General features: G+C 40.9%; 1 protein-coding gene across 17 annotated transcripts in view; it reads left to right on the plus strand.

The window, feature by feature from the left end:
• The first annotated feature begins 2,964 nt into the window (after nt 1-2,964).
• CDC27 (cell division cycle 27) overlaps nt 2,965-13,708 on the plus strand; it is a 71,340-nt gene continuing 60,596 nt past the window's right edge. For all 17 annotated transcript variants that reach the window (XR_002337068.2, XR_002337069.2, XM_084984121.1 and 14 more), the window contains exon 1: nt 2,965-3,072. Coding sequence is in view for 7 of the 17 variants with exons in the window: in XM_013989920.2 (XP_013845374.1) it covers nt 2,967-3,072 (106 nt within the window). In the remaining 10 variants the exon portion in view is untranslated. The remainder of the gene's footprint in view (nt 3,073-13,708) is intronic.

Below are 13,708 nucleotides of genomic sequence, written 5' to 3' on the forward strand. Positions count from 1 at the left end.
AATGTGTAGGGTGAGAAGGCCTAGAACTGACACCTGAAACACTCTAACCTTAGGGGATCTGCAAAGGAAACTGATAAATCACAGAACGGTAGGAGGAAAAGCAGGAAATTGTGATCAGAGATGCCAAAAGAAGGGGATTCAATGAAGAGAAAAGAGAAAGGGGGGGCATGCAAGGTCAGGCAATATAAAGAGAATGAGGCAGAGTACAATTGGGGCAAAAGAAGGGTACAGATAGAGAAGAACTGAAGGAATTCGGAAGAGTAAACTTACTCTGGGCCTTATCAGTGGGCCTACACCTTGCTAAGGATACCATGTCTAGCTTCTTGAATAGTTCCCTAAATGCTGGCCTCCAAATCTGATTGAACATGAAACAGACCATGAATCAGGCTAAGGAAAAGGACAATTTACCATGTTTGGAATAATGCTGATTGTAATTTAACTCCATTTGCCCGCTAAATATATGTGGAGAACAGGTGACAGCAGGATGCCCAAGGGGTTGCTAGATGGTGAGTTTAAGTAGGTCAATCAGGAACAGAAAAGGAAGTGAAAAATGCTCTAAAAGATTCCATCAAAGCACAACTTCAAACGATGTGGCCTTGCTGTGCATGAGTACAAAACCACCAACAGATGTGTTAACCCCGTGAGTAACAGTCAGGAAAGAAATGCTTTGTTTTTTTAGAGAAACGAAAAAAAAGGAGGGACTTTAGGCAAATTCTAAGCTTAAGAGCCAGAGTGCAAGAATCACAGACTCTTTAAATGCTGACTCTAGATACACATTTTCACACAAAAAAATATCATCTTTATGTATCTATCCTGTGTTGTGAGTTCCTACATTTAAATTTACAAGAATCCAGTGTACAAGTACAAGACTTTCACGTGTTGTGTAAAAAAGAGCTGTGCATGTTAAAGGACAGAAAACCAGAGTTCCCGTCATGGCTCAGTGGTTAATGAACCTGACTAGTATCCATGAGGACGTGGGTTTGATCCCTGGTCCCATTCAGTGGGTTAAGGATCTGGTGTTACCATGAGCTGTGGTGTAGGCTGCAGATGCGGCTCAGATCTAACGTTGCTGTGGCTGTGGTGTAGGACCGAAGCTGCAGCTCCTATTCAACCCCTTGCTTGGGAACCTCCATATGCCCTGGGTGCGGCCTTAAAAAAAAAATGACAAAAAACTTAGCATGAACAAACCGTGTCATTGACTGTTATAAAATGCAAATACAACTTTAGTCCACCTTAACAGAAGTAATCCAGAAAATAAAAGCCTGTCCTCTTGCATTCCGAACTCCATTTGAAGAAAATCTGGAGTGCTATGCTCACTTAAAAGCATCACATTTTGGAGTTAACAAACCTGACTAGCATCCATGAGGACTTGGGTTTGATCCCTGGCCTTGCTCAGTGGGTTAAGAATCCAGTATTGCCGTGAGCTGTGGTGTGGGTCACAGATCCCAAGTTGCTGTGGCTGTATCGTAGGCCTGCGGTTACAGCTCTGATGAGACCCCTAGCCTCAGAACCTCCATATGTTGCAGATGTGGCCAGCCCTAAAAAGCAAACAATCAAACACACAATAAAACCCAAATGTTTTCCTTAACCTTAAGGTTACCAAAGAGGGAAGGGAGAGAGAGGGAGAAATTAGGAGTATGGGATTAATAGCTACAAACTACTCTACACAAAATAGATAAGCAACAAGGATTTACTGTATAGCACAGGGAACTATATTTGATATTTTGTAATAAACTATAATGGCAAACAATCTGTAAATATATCTGCATCACTTTGCTGTTCACCTGAAACATAATATTGTAAATCAACTATACTTGAATTTAAAAATATTGCAAAGACTTTTTCTTATCTACCAAAAAATAAAGTTTTGATAGTTCCCTGTTCACACATTCTGGGGGGAAAGGGAGCAGGAAGTAAATTTGAGAACCTCTTAGAGTTTGTTAGACACAGTCACATACTTTAATGCATTTAGTTCTCTTAATTGCTTTTTTTTTTCAGACTAAGGCAACAGAAGTTCAGGGAGGTTGTGACTTGCTTAAGGACCTAATACAATTTAGTGCCAGAGATAAAATTCAAAACTAAGCCTCTGAATTTCCCAATACACCACAATGCCTCTATCAAGAATAAAAAACTCTTCCCTCCTGAGATTTTTCCATGATCTGGCCACCTAAATAATCATTTCCAGTTAACGTACCAGATCTCATTCTACTTCCTTCTATTTTCTCCTTTCTTCTAATTCTACCCATCCTTCGAAACCAGTCTGAAACTTCCTCATCTCAATCCTAATTAATTTCCCTTTCCTCTCTTCTGAATGCTCACATCACCATATAATGTACTATTCTTTGTTACATTAGTTTTCCGTTAAATAGACAATAATCTCTTTGAGGACCGGGGTCCTACAAAATCTTCGGGGGTGGCAATCCTTCCAATTTCCTATTTTCCTTTTGAGCCTTGAATAGATAGTTCTGGAATGAATGAATGACCTAAACTCAAAATACAGATAATTCTTGTTTAACTAAAGTCAACCCCAAACTCTTGGGTTTAACCCTTTGCTTAATCTGCAGCGCACCAATTAATCCAGCAAGGTTGAGCGGAGAAGCAAGGCGGCCACCGGGTCACGTAACGATCCCAGCTGACTCCTGCAGCCATGCCCAGCCTACTGGTTGCGGATTGGGCGTGCCCTAGGGTGGCCCATGGGGGGCGTGGCGTGCGTGAGTGAAGGCATGGCGTAGAAGTGGAACCTACGCACTGGGTTACACTCGGTAATCTCCGGTAATCCTCGACAATTTCCGGCAACGGTCTCCTCCTCCGTCGATACACCTCGGGTATTTCCGGTTTCCTTCGGTCATTTCCGTCTGGCTCCCGCCCCGGTCTCTCCACTTCGGGTTTTTCCGTGTCCCTTTCGGAAGTACTCGGCAATCGCTCGGCCTCCCCCATCCCCCGGTAACGGTCGCTGGTGAGTTTAAATGAGCCGGGGCTGGCCGGGCCGGAGCCGCTACGGGGGGGGGCCTGAGGCACTGCAGAAAGTGGGCCTGAGCCTCAAGGATGACGGTGCTGCAGGAACCCGTCCAGGTAATGGTAACCCCCTTCGCTGAGGCTTGGCTCGCAGCCTTGGTCTGGAAGCAGCGTATGGCCACTTCGCGGCCTGGTGCGGCCTAGGCCCGGCTGCTTCTCCCGCCTCCCCTCTCGCCGGCTTCTGCCTGTCTTCTCGTCAGTTCCGAAGCCTTGCCCGCAACCTAAGCCGTGTTACCTCTGGCCCTACATTACTTCTTCCCCCAGCAGGAGCGGGGTTCGTTGATAAGACCCCCTTTCCCTTCCAGGCCAACGTCGAGCGAACCCCTTCTGTCAGTCTGGGGGCCGGGCCCGGGACGGGTTTGGGATGAGGGGGCGGAAAACTAGCCCCAGGTGCTCTCTTGCCTGAAGATGATTGGGAAGCATATTTGATCAGCGTTTGCAGGATCTTCATAATGGTGGGGCAAGTTTGCGGGGAGAGTGTTGTTTTTGATTTTGTTTTTGTTTTTTTGTGAGTAGGTGGAGGGAGGGTAGGATCGGTGTTTTTAATACTAATTTCTATTTCGGTGACAGACTTTGTAACCCACGTTGCTTTTCTCGCCCAGTAAACTTCCTTCTGGACAATGATTTCCGTCGAGAACTCCAAGGCCCGGTGCTGAGATGCAAGCACCTATTAAAGGGGAGAGGGTGGAAACGGCAAGTTGGGTTTTTTCCATGACCTATGATGGGAATCAGGAGTGTTTTATTGTACGTGTTTATAAGGCGTTCAGGAAATGAAAGGCAGATAATGATTTTTCCGTCCGTACCACACCAAGGTATGTTTTGATGCAAAGTGCTCCATTGGCTTGGAAGGAACCCTATTGGATTTTAAGTGTGTGATGATGCAGTGCCAAGTCATTCCCCCCCCCCCCCCCAAGACATCTGAAGAAACTGAATCTTTTGTCCCTTGGTGATGGACCAGGTCTGGGAGACTTTATGCCTACCCTATGATCTTTGAATTGATTAAAAGAGTTGACCTTTATCAACTACTGTCTTTGAGTCAGGGACTTTCTTTATTTTGAAGTTAAAAAAAGAAACCAATTTTAGAAGTTCTTTCATATTGCCCTTAATAGGCCTATTCACTACTTACTATTGGTATCACATAGTAAAAAATTTAATACATCACTCCTTCCATATTTCCTTAATTTTTCTTCACAGGATGAAATACTATTTTCTCCTAGTTGGCTCTTTCTCTAGCTCTTTTCTGTATAGCAACTATTAGTTTTTTAGTTAATATAATGTGAGATTCTATCCTGGAAGTTTACCTGTTTTTACATTATACTGGTGCTTTCAAAGCTATTTCCTTCCATCACTTTTCTCTTACTAGTAAAGAGTCCCTTTTTAAGATTTTTTTTTTGAAGCCTAACATGAAATTGGAAGTTACTGTCTGTACCTTTTTAAATGGATAAGCAAATCACTTAAATCGTTTAATTTCTGCTTCAGATTTTTGTAATTTCAATAATTAATGATATATTTTCCTTCTCTGGTCCCCAAACCCTTCTAAAATGATAAACTAGTTTTATTACTAACCTATAACAACTATTTATTAACAATTTAAACTTACATAAAAACATAAAGAAAATATGTAGCCAATTCCTTGATAGTACCAATCGAGTTTCCTCTTTTTCTTTAAAGTACTCTTAACTCTAAAGCATTTAGGGTATTTTTAAGGCTTAAAAGTCAGATTTGTCTTGGAGTTCCCATCCTGGCTCAGCAGTTAGCAAACCCAGCTAGCATCCATGAGGACACGGGTTCAATACCTGGCCTTGCTCAGTGGGTTTAGGATCCAGCATTGCTATGAGCTGTGGTGTAGGTCGCAGACGTGGCTTGGATCCCACATTGCTGTGGCTGTGACATAGGCAGGCAGTTGCAGCTCCAATTGGACCCCTAACCTGGGAACCTCCATATGCCGTGGGGGCAGCCCTAAAAAGACAAAAAGACCCCCCCCCCAAAAAAGGTCAAATTGGTCTTTTTTTTTTTCCTATACTACCTTTATTAGATTTGGGCACAGTGGTAAGATGAGTGAAGATAGAGCTAGGTGAGAATTTTGGTTATAATTTTTACTATGAGAAGAAGCCATTCAAGAAGGGATCTGGAGCAATAGGATCTTTGGCTACAATGATAAAAATCAACTGATAGGAATAGTGCTGAAAATGGGAAGGAATTATTAAAAAAGAGAATAAAAATAGAACAGCTACATAAGATACTTTTTTTAAAACTCTAGTAAGTGATTGCATGTATTTGTGAAGGAATGAAAGAAGGTATTTCCTTTCTAGGGATGTCTCTGCTCAAGGTATTACTAGGCCTCCTTGGAAAAAGTTGAGAGAAAAGATGAGCAACTGTTTTTTGCTTTTTCTTTTTTAAAGTTTTAGCATGGAGTAGCCAGTTTGATTTAAACCGTATAAGCCTAAATACAATTCTCTCTCTTAGAAAAGTGTTACTTTATATTTGAGTCTTTACAAAAATCTCTATTATGAGGCAGAAATTTTTGTCAGTTATTTTTAAAGTAACTGGGAGATAAATTAGCCTAAGTGACTTGAATCAGTGTTAATTTGGATCTTAATAAAATTCATCTGATGAAATTTATTTATTTATTTATTTATTTATTTATTTTTTGTCTTTTTGCTATTTCTTTGGGCTGCTCCTGCGGCATATGGAGGTTCCCAGGCTAGGGGTCGAATCGGAGCTGTAGCTGCTAGCCTACGCCGGAGCCACAGCAACGTGGGATCCGAGCCGCGTCTGCAACCTACACCACAGCTCACGGCCGGATCGTTAACCCACTGAGCAAGGGCAGGGACCGAACCCGCAACCTCATGGTTCCTAGTTAGATTCGTTAACCACTGCGCCACGACGGGAACTCTGAAATTTATTTTTTAAATGACATTTTATATAGATTTATCAGTATTCCTGGGAGTAAGACATCATTATTAGAAGTGTTAGATGAAGTTGTAAAAAAAAAAAAAAAGGCCTTGTAAATCACTTTAATAAGCAGCAGAGTAAGTGGGTGCTTTACACATATAATATTGTTTTAGAGATCATTAGATAGTGAAAGAATACTTTTGGCTAGGGATAAGATGTGTTGAGACAGCATCTAACGTGGATTCAAAGGGTACATATTTCAAATAACTTAGAATCGAAGGTGGCATATTCAGGAAAATTGTGCTGGATGATCCCACACACACCAAAAAAAAAAAGACTTTTAATAAAATTGTTCTATTTTTAGAATGGGAACTCCAAAAAATGTATATATTTGAGTTAGCTGAAATACATTTGTTTGTGAACTTTTCTTTTGGAAAATAGATTGCTTTATATTTAGGTACAGTATAGTACCTTGAAGACAGTACTGCGTAGTACCTTAACTGAGGAGCCATGGAGGTGAGGAGGCAGAGGAGGAAGTCATTGCAAGTACATAATAATTCCTTTATGGACCAATGTCCTGATATAGCCTCTGTGCTTATATAGAGAAAAAGCATGGGACAAATAATCACAAATTAGTAATTATAAACTGTGATAAGAAGGGCTCTATGAATAGGGTGTTAGGAGAGGGACCTAATTGGAGGGTCCTGACCTAAGTCTAGTTGTCAGGTTTGCAATTAGACCATCAAAGGAGGTACTACAAAACAGAAAGTTCAGAAGAAGCCTCAATGAAAAAAATCAAATTGGAAAGAATGTTATGCATTTGGAATGTGCCAAGCACAGGTAAAAGATATTCTAAAATCTTTTCTAAAAAAGATGTCAGCAGAGTTCCCGTCGTGGCTCAGTGGTTAACGAATCCGACTAGGAACCATGAGGTTGCGGGTTCAATCCCTGGCCTTGCTCAGTGGGTTAAGGATCCATGTTGCTGTGAGCCGTGGTGTGTATTGCAGACGTGGCTCGTATCCCGCATTGCTGTGGCTCTGGTGTAGGCCAGCGGCTACAGCTCCGATCCCACCCCTAGCCTGGGAAACTCCATATGCCGCGGGAGTGGCCTAAGAAATGGCAAAAAGACAAAAAAAAAAAAAAAAAAAAAGATGTCAGGAAAGTCCTTTTTATTCAGATAACACTGAAACTAAATTCAACGGTTGAGAAGGCAGCAGTAATTTGAAGAGCATTACGAGCAAACAGCATATGCAAAGTCCTTAAGACATAGCAAAATTTGGCATTGAAAGAAGTGAAAGAAGGCCAGTGTGGCTCGAGTTGCATAGTAATGGAAGGCCATTATAAGAAGTTCAGTTTTGGAGTTCCTGTTGTGGCTCAGCGGAAACGAATCTGACTATTGTCCATGAGGACGCAGGTTCAATCCCTGGCCTTGCTCAGTGGGTTAAGGATCCAGCTTTGCAGTGAGCTATGGTGTAGTTCACAGATGCAGCTTGCATCCAGTGTTACTGTAGCTCTGGTGGAGGCCAGGGGTTATCGCTCTGATTTAACTCCTAGCCTGGGAGCCTCCCTATGCCGTGGGTGTGTCCCTAAAAAGACAAAAAATAAATAAAAGTTGAGTTTTCATTTTAAGTGTAATGGGGAATCATTGAAAGATTGGCATGATTTCTCTGGCTATTGTGTGTGAAAGGTCAGGGAGGAGCAAGGCAAGAGCAAAAACAGTCTTAGGATGAAAGGTAACCTAGCAGTGAAGTAGGAAAGAGGTAAATAAATTCATAATGTGGAAAGTAACATAATGTCTTTTCTATCAAAGGAAATCTCCCTTACTCCATTTTGTTCCCGGCTCTGGCTTCCACTGAATCAACCCTGCAACCCCTTCCTCTTTACCTCTTTTCGTAGTAACAATTTGTTTCAAATTAGCCAACCAGGAAGAATGTGCCCACACTTTTTGTAGTGCCCCTGCCCTTCTGCAGAGGTAAAGAGCCTTGTCCAGATTCCTCCTTGTCCACGAGTCTCACTTTCTGACACTGATGACCTGAGCCAGAGTTACTGTAATTTCCAACAGTAAGATTTTTGGAGGTAGAGCCAATGAGATGTGAAATTAATTGGATGTGAGGGGATCAAGAACACTACTTAGATTTCATTTTGGGGAATGCCATTTAGTAAACGGAGAGTTCTTTGAAGGGAGACAAGTTTGGAGAAAGACGATTAAGAATTCTGTTGTGAGCAAATTGAGTTGGAGATATTTGTGAAATCAACCAGTGGAAATGTGGATACATAACCTCTAATCTTTTGAGGGGTCTAGTCTTATTGGGAAGATAAGTGTGCTTAGCAGGAACAACTGGATAATGTTATGTCACTATATATTTGATTACACAGATAATAAATTCAGGAGAGAGAGATCCTTGTAGACTCTACAGAAAATGGGAAAGATTTCTTGAAGGAGTAGAACTTAAAGCTTTAGGAGATAGAAAGGGTTTGAATTGGTAGAGAAGAGAGAGAATATTCTTGGCATAGGATGGCATGAGCAAAAGCCCAAACTTGAGAATGGAGTTTAAGGAACAAGAAAATAGTAAAATTATATCCTTGGCTAAAATGGATATTGAAAGTAGGAAGAGATAAGGTTTTGCTAGCCAGTTAGAATCACGTTACAAGGGACTTAACATCTGGGTTGAGGGCTTTATTGCCCACACTGAGAATCACTGATGTAGACTTGAACTAAATTAGAGTTCTATAAATTAGATTGTAATGCATAATAGGAAAATTACACAGTGATTTTTTCCCTCATACCTTCTTATGTTTTCTGGAGCTTTTGTTATCCATTTCTTTTGTCTTTTTTTTTTTTTTTTTTAGGGCCACACCCACAACATATGGAGGTTCCCAAGCTAGGTGTCCAGTCGGAGCTGTAGTCGCCAGCCTACGCCACAGCAACTCGGGATCCCAGCCACGTCTGCAACCTACACCACAGCTCATGACAATACCAAATCCTTAACCCACTGAGCAAGACCAGGAATCGAACCTGTGTCCTCATAGACACTAGTCAAATTCATTTCCACTGAGCCACGAGGAGAACTCCACAGCTAATTTCTTTTTCTTTTGTTTTAACAAAAATGAGAACAACACAAAACAATCTATGTTGTCATATTTAAGTCCGAATTAGTTGTACAACTTATTTAAATATTTAAAATAATATTTCATGTTTCAAAAGAGCAAACAAGAAACTTTGCCATTTAATTTTATGGTGTTGATTTCATTATGTTTTTAATTTTGTTGGTTGTAGCTGATTTATAATGTTCTGTCAATTTCTGCTATACAGCACAGTGACCCAGCTATACATATATATTTATTCTTTTTCTCACATTATCCTCCATTATGTTCCATTACAAGTGATTAGATACAGTTCCCTATGCAATACAGCAGGATCTCATTGCCTAGCTACTCCTAATGCAGTAGTTTCCATCTTTTAACCCCAAACTTAGAGCACATCCCACTCCCTCTCCCTCCCCCTTGGCAACCACAAGTCTATTCTGCATGTCCATGACTTTGTTTATTTTCTGTAGATAGTTTCATTTGTACCTGATATTAGATTCCAGATATAAGTGATATCATATGGTATTTGTCTTTCTCTTTCTGATTTACTTCACTTAGTATGAGGGTCTCTGGTTCCATCCATGTTACTGCAAATGGCATTATTTTGTTCTTTTTTATGGCTGAGTAGTATTCCATTGTATATATATATCACATCTTCTTAATCCACTCATCTGTCAATGGACATTTAGGTTGTTTCCATGTCTTGGCTATTGTGAATAGTGCTGCCATGAACATACAGGTGCATGTGTCTTTTTCAAGGAAAGTTTTGTCTGGATATATGCCCAGGAGTAGGATTGCTGGGTCATATGGTAGTTCTATATTTAGTTTTCTTTTTTGTTTTCTTTTTTTTTGTCTTTTTTTTTTTTTTTTTTTTTTTTTGTCTTTTTGTTGTTGTTGTTGCTATTTCTTGGGCCGCTCCCGCGGCATATGGAGGTTCCCAGGCTAGGGGTTGAATCGGAGCTGTAGCCACCGGCCTACGCCAGAGCCACAGCAACGCGGGATCCGAGCCGCATCTGCAACCTACACCACAGCTCACGGCAACGCTGGATCATTAACCCACTGAGCAAGGGCAGGGACCGAACCCGCAACCTCATGGTTCCTAGTCGGATTCGTTAACCACTGCGCCATGACGGGAACTCCTATATTTAGTTTTCTGAGGTACCTTCCTACTGTTTCCCAGAGTGGTTGTACCAATTTACATCCCACCAACAGTGTAGGAGGGTTCCCTTTTCTCCACACCCTGGCCAGCACTTGTTATTTGCATTCTTACTAACTAATGATAGCCATTCTGACTGGTGGGAGGTGGTACCTCATTTTAATTTTGATTTGCATTTCTCTAATAATCAGTGATGTTGAGCATTTTTTCGTGTGCTTGTTGGCCATCTGAATGTCTTCTTTGGAGAAATGTCCGTTCAGGTCTTTTGCTCATTTTTCAATTGGGTTGTTTGTTTTTTTGCTGTTGAGTTGTATAAGTTGTTTGTATATTTTAGAGATTAAGCCCTTGTCAGTTGCATTGTTTGAAACTATTTTCTCCCATTCCATAGGTTGTCTTTTTTTTTTTTTTTAATGGTTTCCTTTGCTGTGCAAAAAGCTTGTCAGTTTGATTAAGTTCCATTAGTTTATTTTTGGTTTTATTTCTGTTACTTTGGCAGACTCACCTAAGAAAACATTTATGTGATTGTGTCAGAGACTGTTTTGCCTATGTTCTTCCATGAGTTTTATGATGTCTTATGTTTAAGTCTTTAAGCCATTTTGAGTTTATTTTTGTGCATGGTGTGACGGTTTGTTCTAGTTGGATTTCATTGTCTTTTAAATCAGTGTAGCCTAGGACTGACCCATGAGTTTAATCTGTAGGATTTCTCTTTTAAACTTTTTTGGATGGGTGGTGGTGTTGCTCTGTTTGGCTTCATGACCTTAGCAGCATTTCTCCATCTGGGCTTCATTTGTAGAACTCCTAAAGTGATGCACTGAGTGATATTCTTTAAGGTGCAGGTTTACATCAGCAGTTGAGCAGTAGATGAATAACCATGGCTAATCTTAGCCCTGCCTGTCATCAGCTACCAGTTTGCAATGTCTTAGAGAATAGTTCATTCCTCACCTCATTCCCCCAAAACAGAGAAACATACCATCACCCAGGAACTTCGAGGTGCTTGAGCAAAGTGGTGATGGAAGCTCTATGTGGGGTTCTCTAAGTGGCAAGTTTTACTTCTGGGATATATGGGAGTTTTTGTTGGCTGCTTTCATTATCCCTTTTTAACCCTATTAAGACTTGATGATAAAAGAATGATACTGATCTGAGCAAAATTTGAGTTTAAATCAGAAATGCGTAGATACTTTTTTTTCTATTTTCATTTCTTTAATTTTAAAAAGACAGGAAGAGGAGTTCCCTTGTGGCAGAGCAGATTAAGTTTCCAGTGTTGTCACTTTAGCGACTTGGGTCACTGCTCTGTTGTGCATTCAGTCCCTGGCCGTAGAACTTCCACATGCCACAGGCATGGCATGCATAAACAAACTTCTAAGACTTTTTGGTAATCATGCCAGATTTTCCTGGTGATGAGTAGCACTAATGTAGCTGGCGAATCATGGGGTCCTTTGTGGCTTATTTATTACAAAATAAACAATTGTGGCAGATATGATGGGAGATGTTCTATAATAGAAACTGTAAATTATATTTATTGAATTTGTTTATATTAAGAACTGGAGGAGTTCCTGTTCTGGCACAGCAGAAGCAAATCCAACTAGTATCCATGAGGATGCAGGTTCTATCCCTGGCCTGACTCAGTGGGTTAAGGATCTAATGTTGCCAGGAGCTGTGGTGTAGGTTGCAGACGCAGCTCTGATCCTGCATTGCTGTGCCCATGGTAAGCTGGCAGCTGTAGCTCCAGTTCATCCCCTAGCTGGGAACTTCCATATGCCGCAGGTGTGGCCCTAAAAAGCAAAAAAAAGAACTGGAAAAGTAAAAGGTTTTAAGTGCTTAATGTATGCCAGTCAGTATTATAAGAGCACCACACATGTATCATTTTATTTAATCCACACAAGTTCAAGAAATAGAGTTTTGTTTTTCAGATGAGAAAATTGAGGCTGATAAAAGTTAAATAATTCCCCCCAAATCACATTGTTGAAAATGCACACAAAATTTTTTTTCTTTTTTTCTTTTTAGAGCTGCTCCCATGACATATGGAGGTTCCCAGGCTAGGGGTCAAATCAGAGCTGTAGCTGCTGGCCTACACCACAACCACAGCAACATGGAATCCGAGCCGGGTCTGCTACCTACACCACAGCTCACAGCAACACCGGATCCTTAACCCATTGAACAAGGCCAGCGACTGAACCTGCGTCCTCATGGGTACTAGTCAGATTCCTTTCCGCTGAGCCACGATGGGAACTCTGGCACACAAATGTGAACACAAGTCTCCAACATTATGTCCTAGGTATACTCTTCTGCACACCATGTTCTTTCAGTAGGTTCTTAGAAACTCTCCATGTTTTATAAAGGAATAATTTAGTGGTAATTATTTGTATTACAAGGTAATTCTATGTATTACAGAGTTTCTTCAATAGAGATTTCCAGAGATCCTTAACTGTTGAACAGATAAGAATACAGAAAAACTTAAGGCTAAGTCTAACATATAAAAATGACAGCCAGAAGTCAAAGATCATTTCTTTATTCATTCACCATTTGTTACTTAAGCAGCTACTTTCAAAGTACATAATTAATGCTGGGAGTATATAGTGAGCCAAAACAAATTTAGTCCCTACCTTTCTAGAGTTTATATTAATAGTGAGGAAGACATTACTCACATACTCTCCTAAATAAATGTAAAGTTATAACAGTAAGAAGCATCGCAAAGGAAAGGTACTTGGTGTTAATAGCATGTACAAGGTTGCCTCATCTCATCTGGGTGTCCTAAGAAAGCCTTCCTGGGAAGGAAGTCTGAAGAATGACTAGGATTTTGCATAGTTTGAAGGAAACGAGAGCGTGCCAGCCAAATTGAACTATATGTTTAAAGGATTTGTGGCTGGAAGATAGCCTGGCAGGTCTGAGGAGCTAAAAGGTCATTGGGCTAGCATGGAAAGCTTGAGAAAACAGCAATGCGGAATCCGAGTTGTAACCTACAACACAGCTCATGACAACACCAGACCCTTAATCCCACTGAGTGAGGCCAGGTGGCGAACCATGTCTTCGTGGATCCTAGTTGGGTTCGTTATCACTGAGCCACAATGGGAACTCCTAGAACAGTGATTTTTAATGAACCAAGATATATGTGAAACCCTAACGCTGTATATAGATTTTTCTGTATATATGTACATGTGCTTTTTTCTGTGGAGGAGGTCCATAAGCTTTCATAAGTTTTTCAAGAGTATACTATAGGGAGTTCCTGTTAGGTGGAAATGAATCTGACTAGTATCTGTGAGCATCCAGATTCATTCCCTGGCCTCTCATAGTGGGCCACAGATGCAGCTTGGATCCCTCGTTGCTGTGGCTGTGGTGTAGGCTGGCAACTGTAGTTCTGATTGAACCCCTAGCCTGGGAACTTCCATATACCACATGTGTGGCCCTAAAAAAAAAAAAAAAAAAAAAGTACACTATAAAAGGAGAGAGAACTACTTACCTAGAAAGTAGAACTGTTCTGAACCCTGCATGCTTACCAGTAAAAAGGTTGAAAATAAGGATATCTAAACTCAGTCCCCGCTTCCAGTAATTTGAGGT

This window comes from Sus scrofa, chromosome 12, assembly GCF_054392235.1.
Source record: "Sus scrofa isolate SSC_HxYL_T2T_F1_AM1 chromosome 12, Sscrofa_HxYL_maternal_Yorkshire_Landrace_v2.0, whole genome shotgun sequence".
In the NCBI taxonomy this organism is placed as follows: Eukaryota; Metazoa; Chordata; class Mammalia; order Artiodactyla; family Suidae; genus Sus; species Sus scrofa.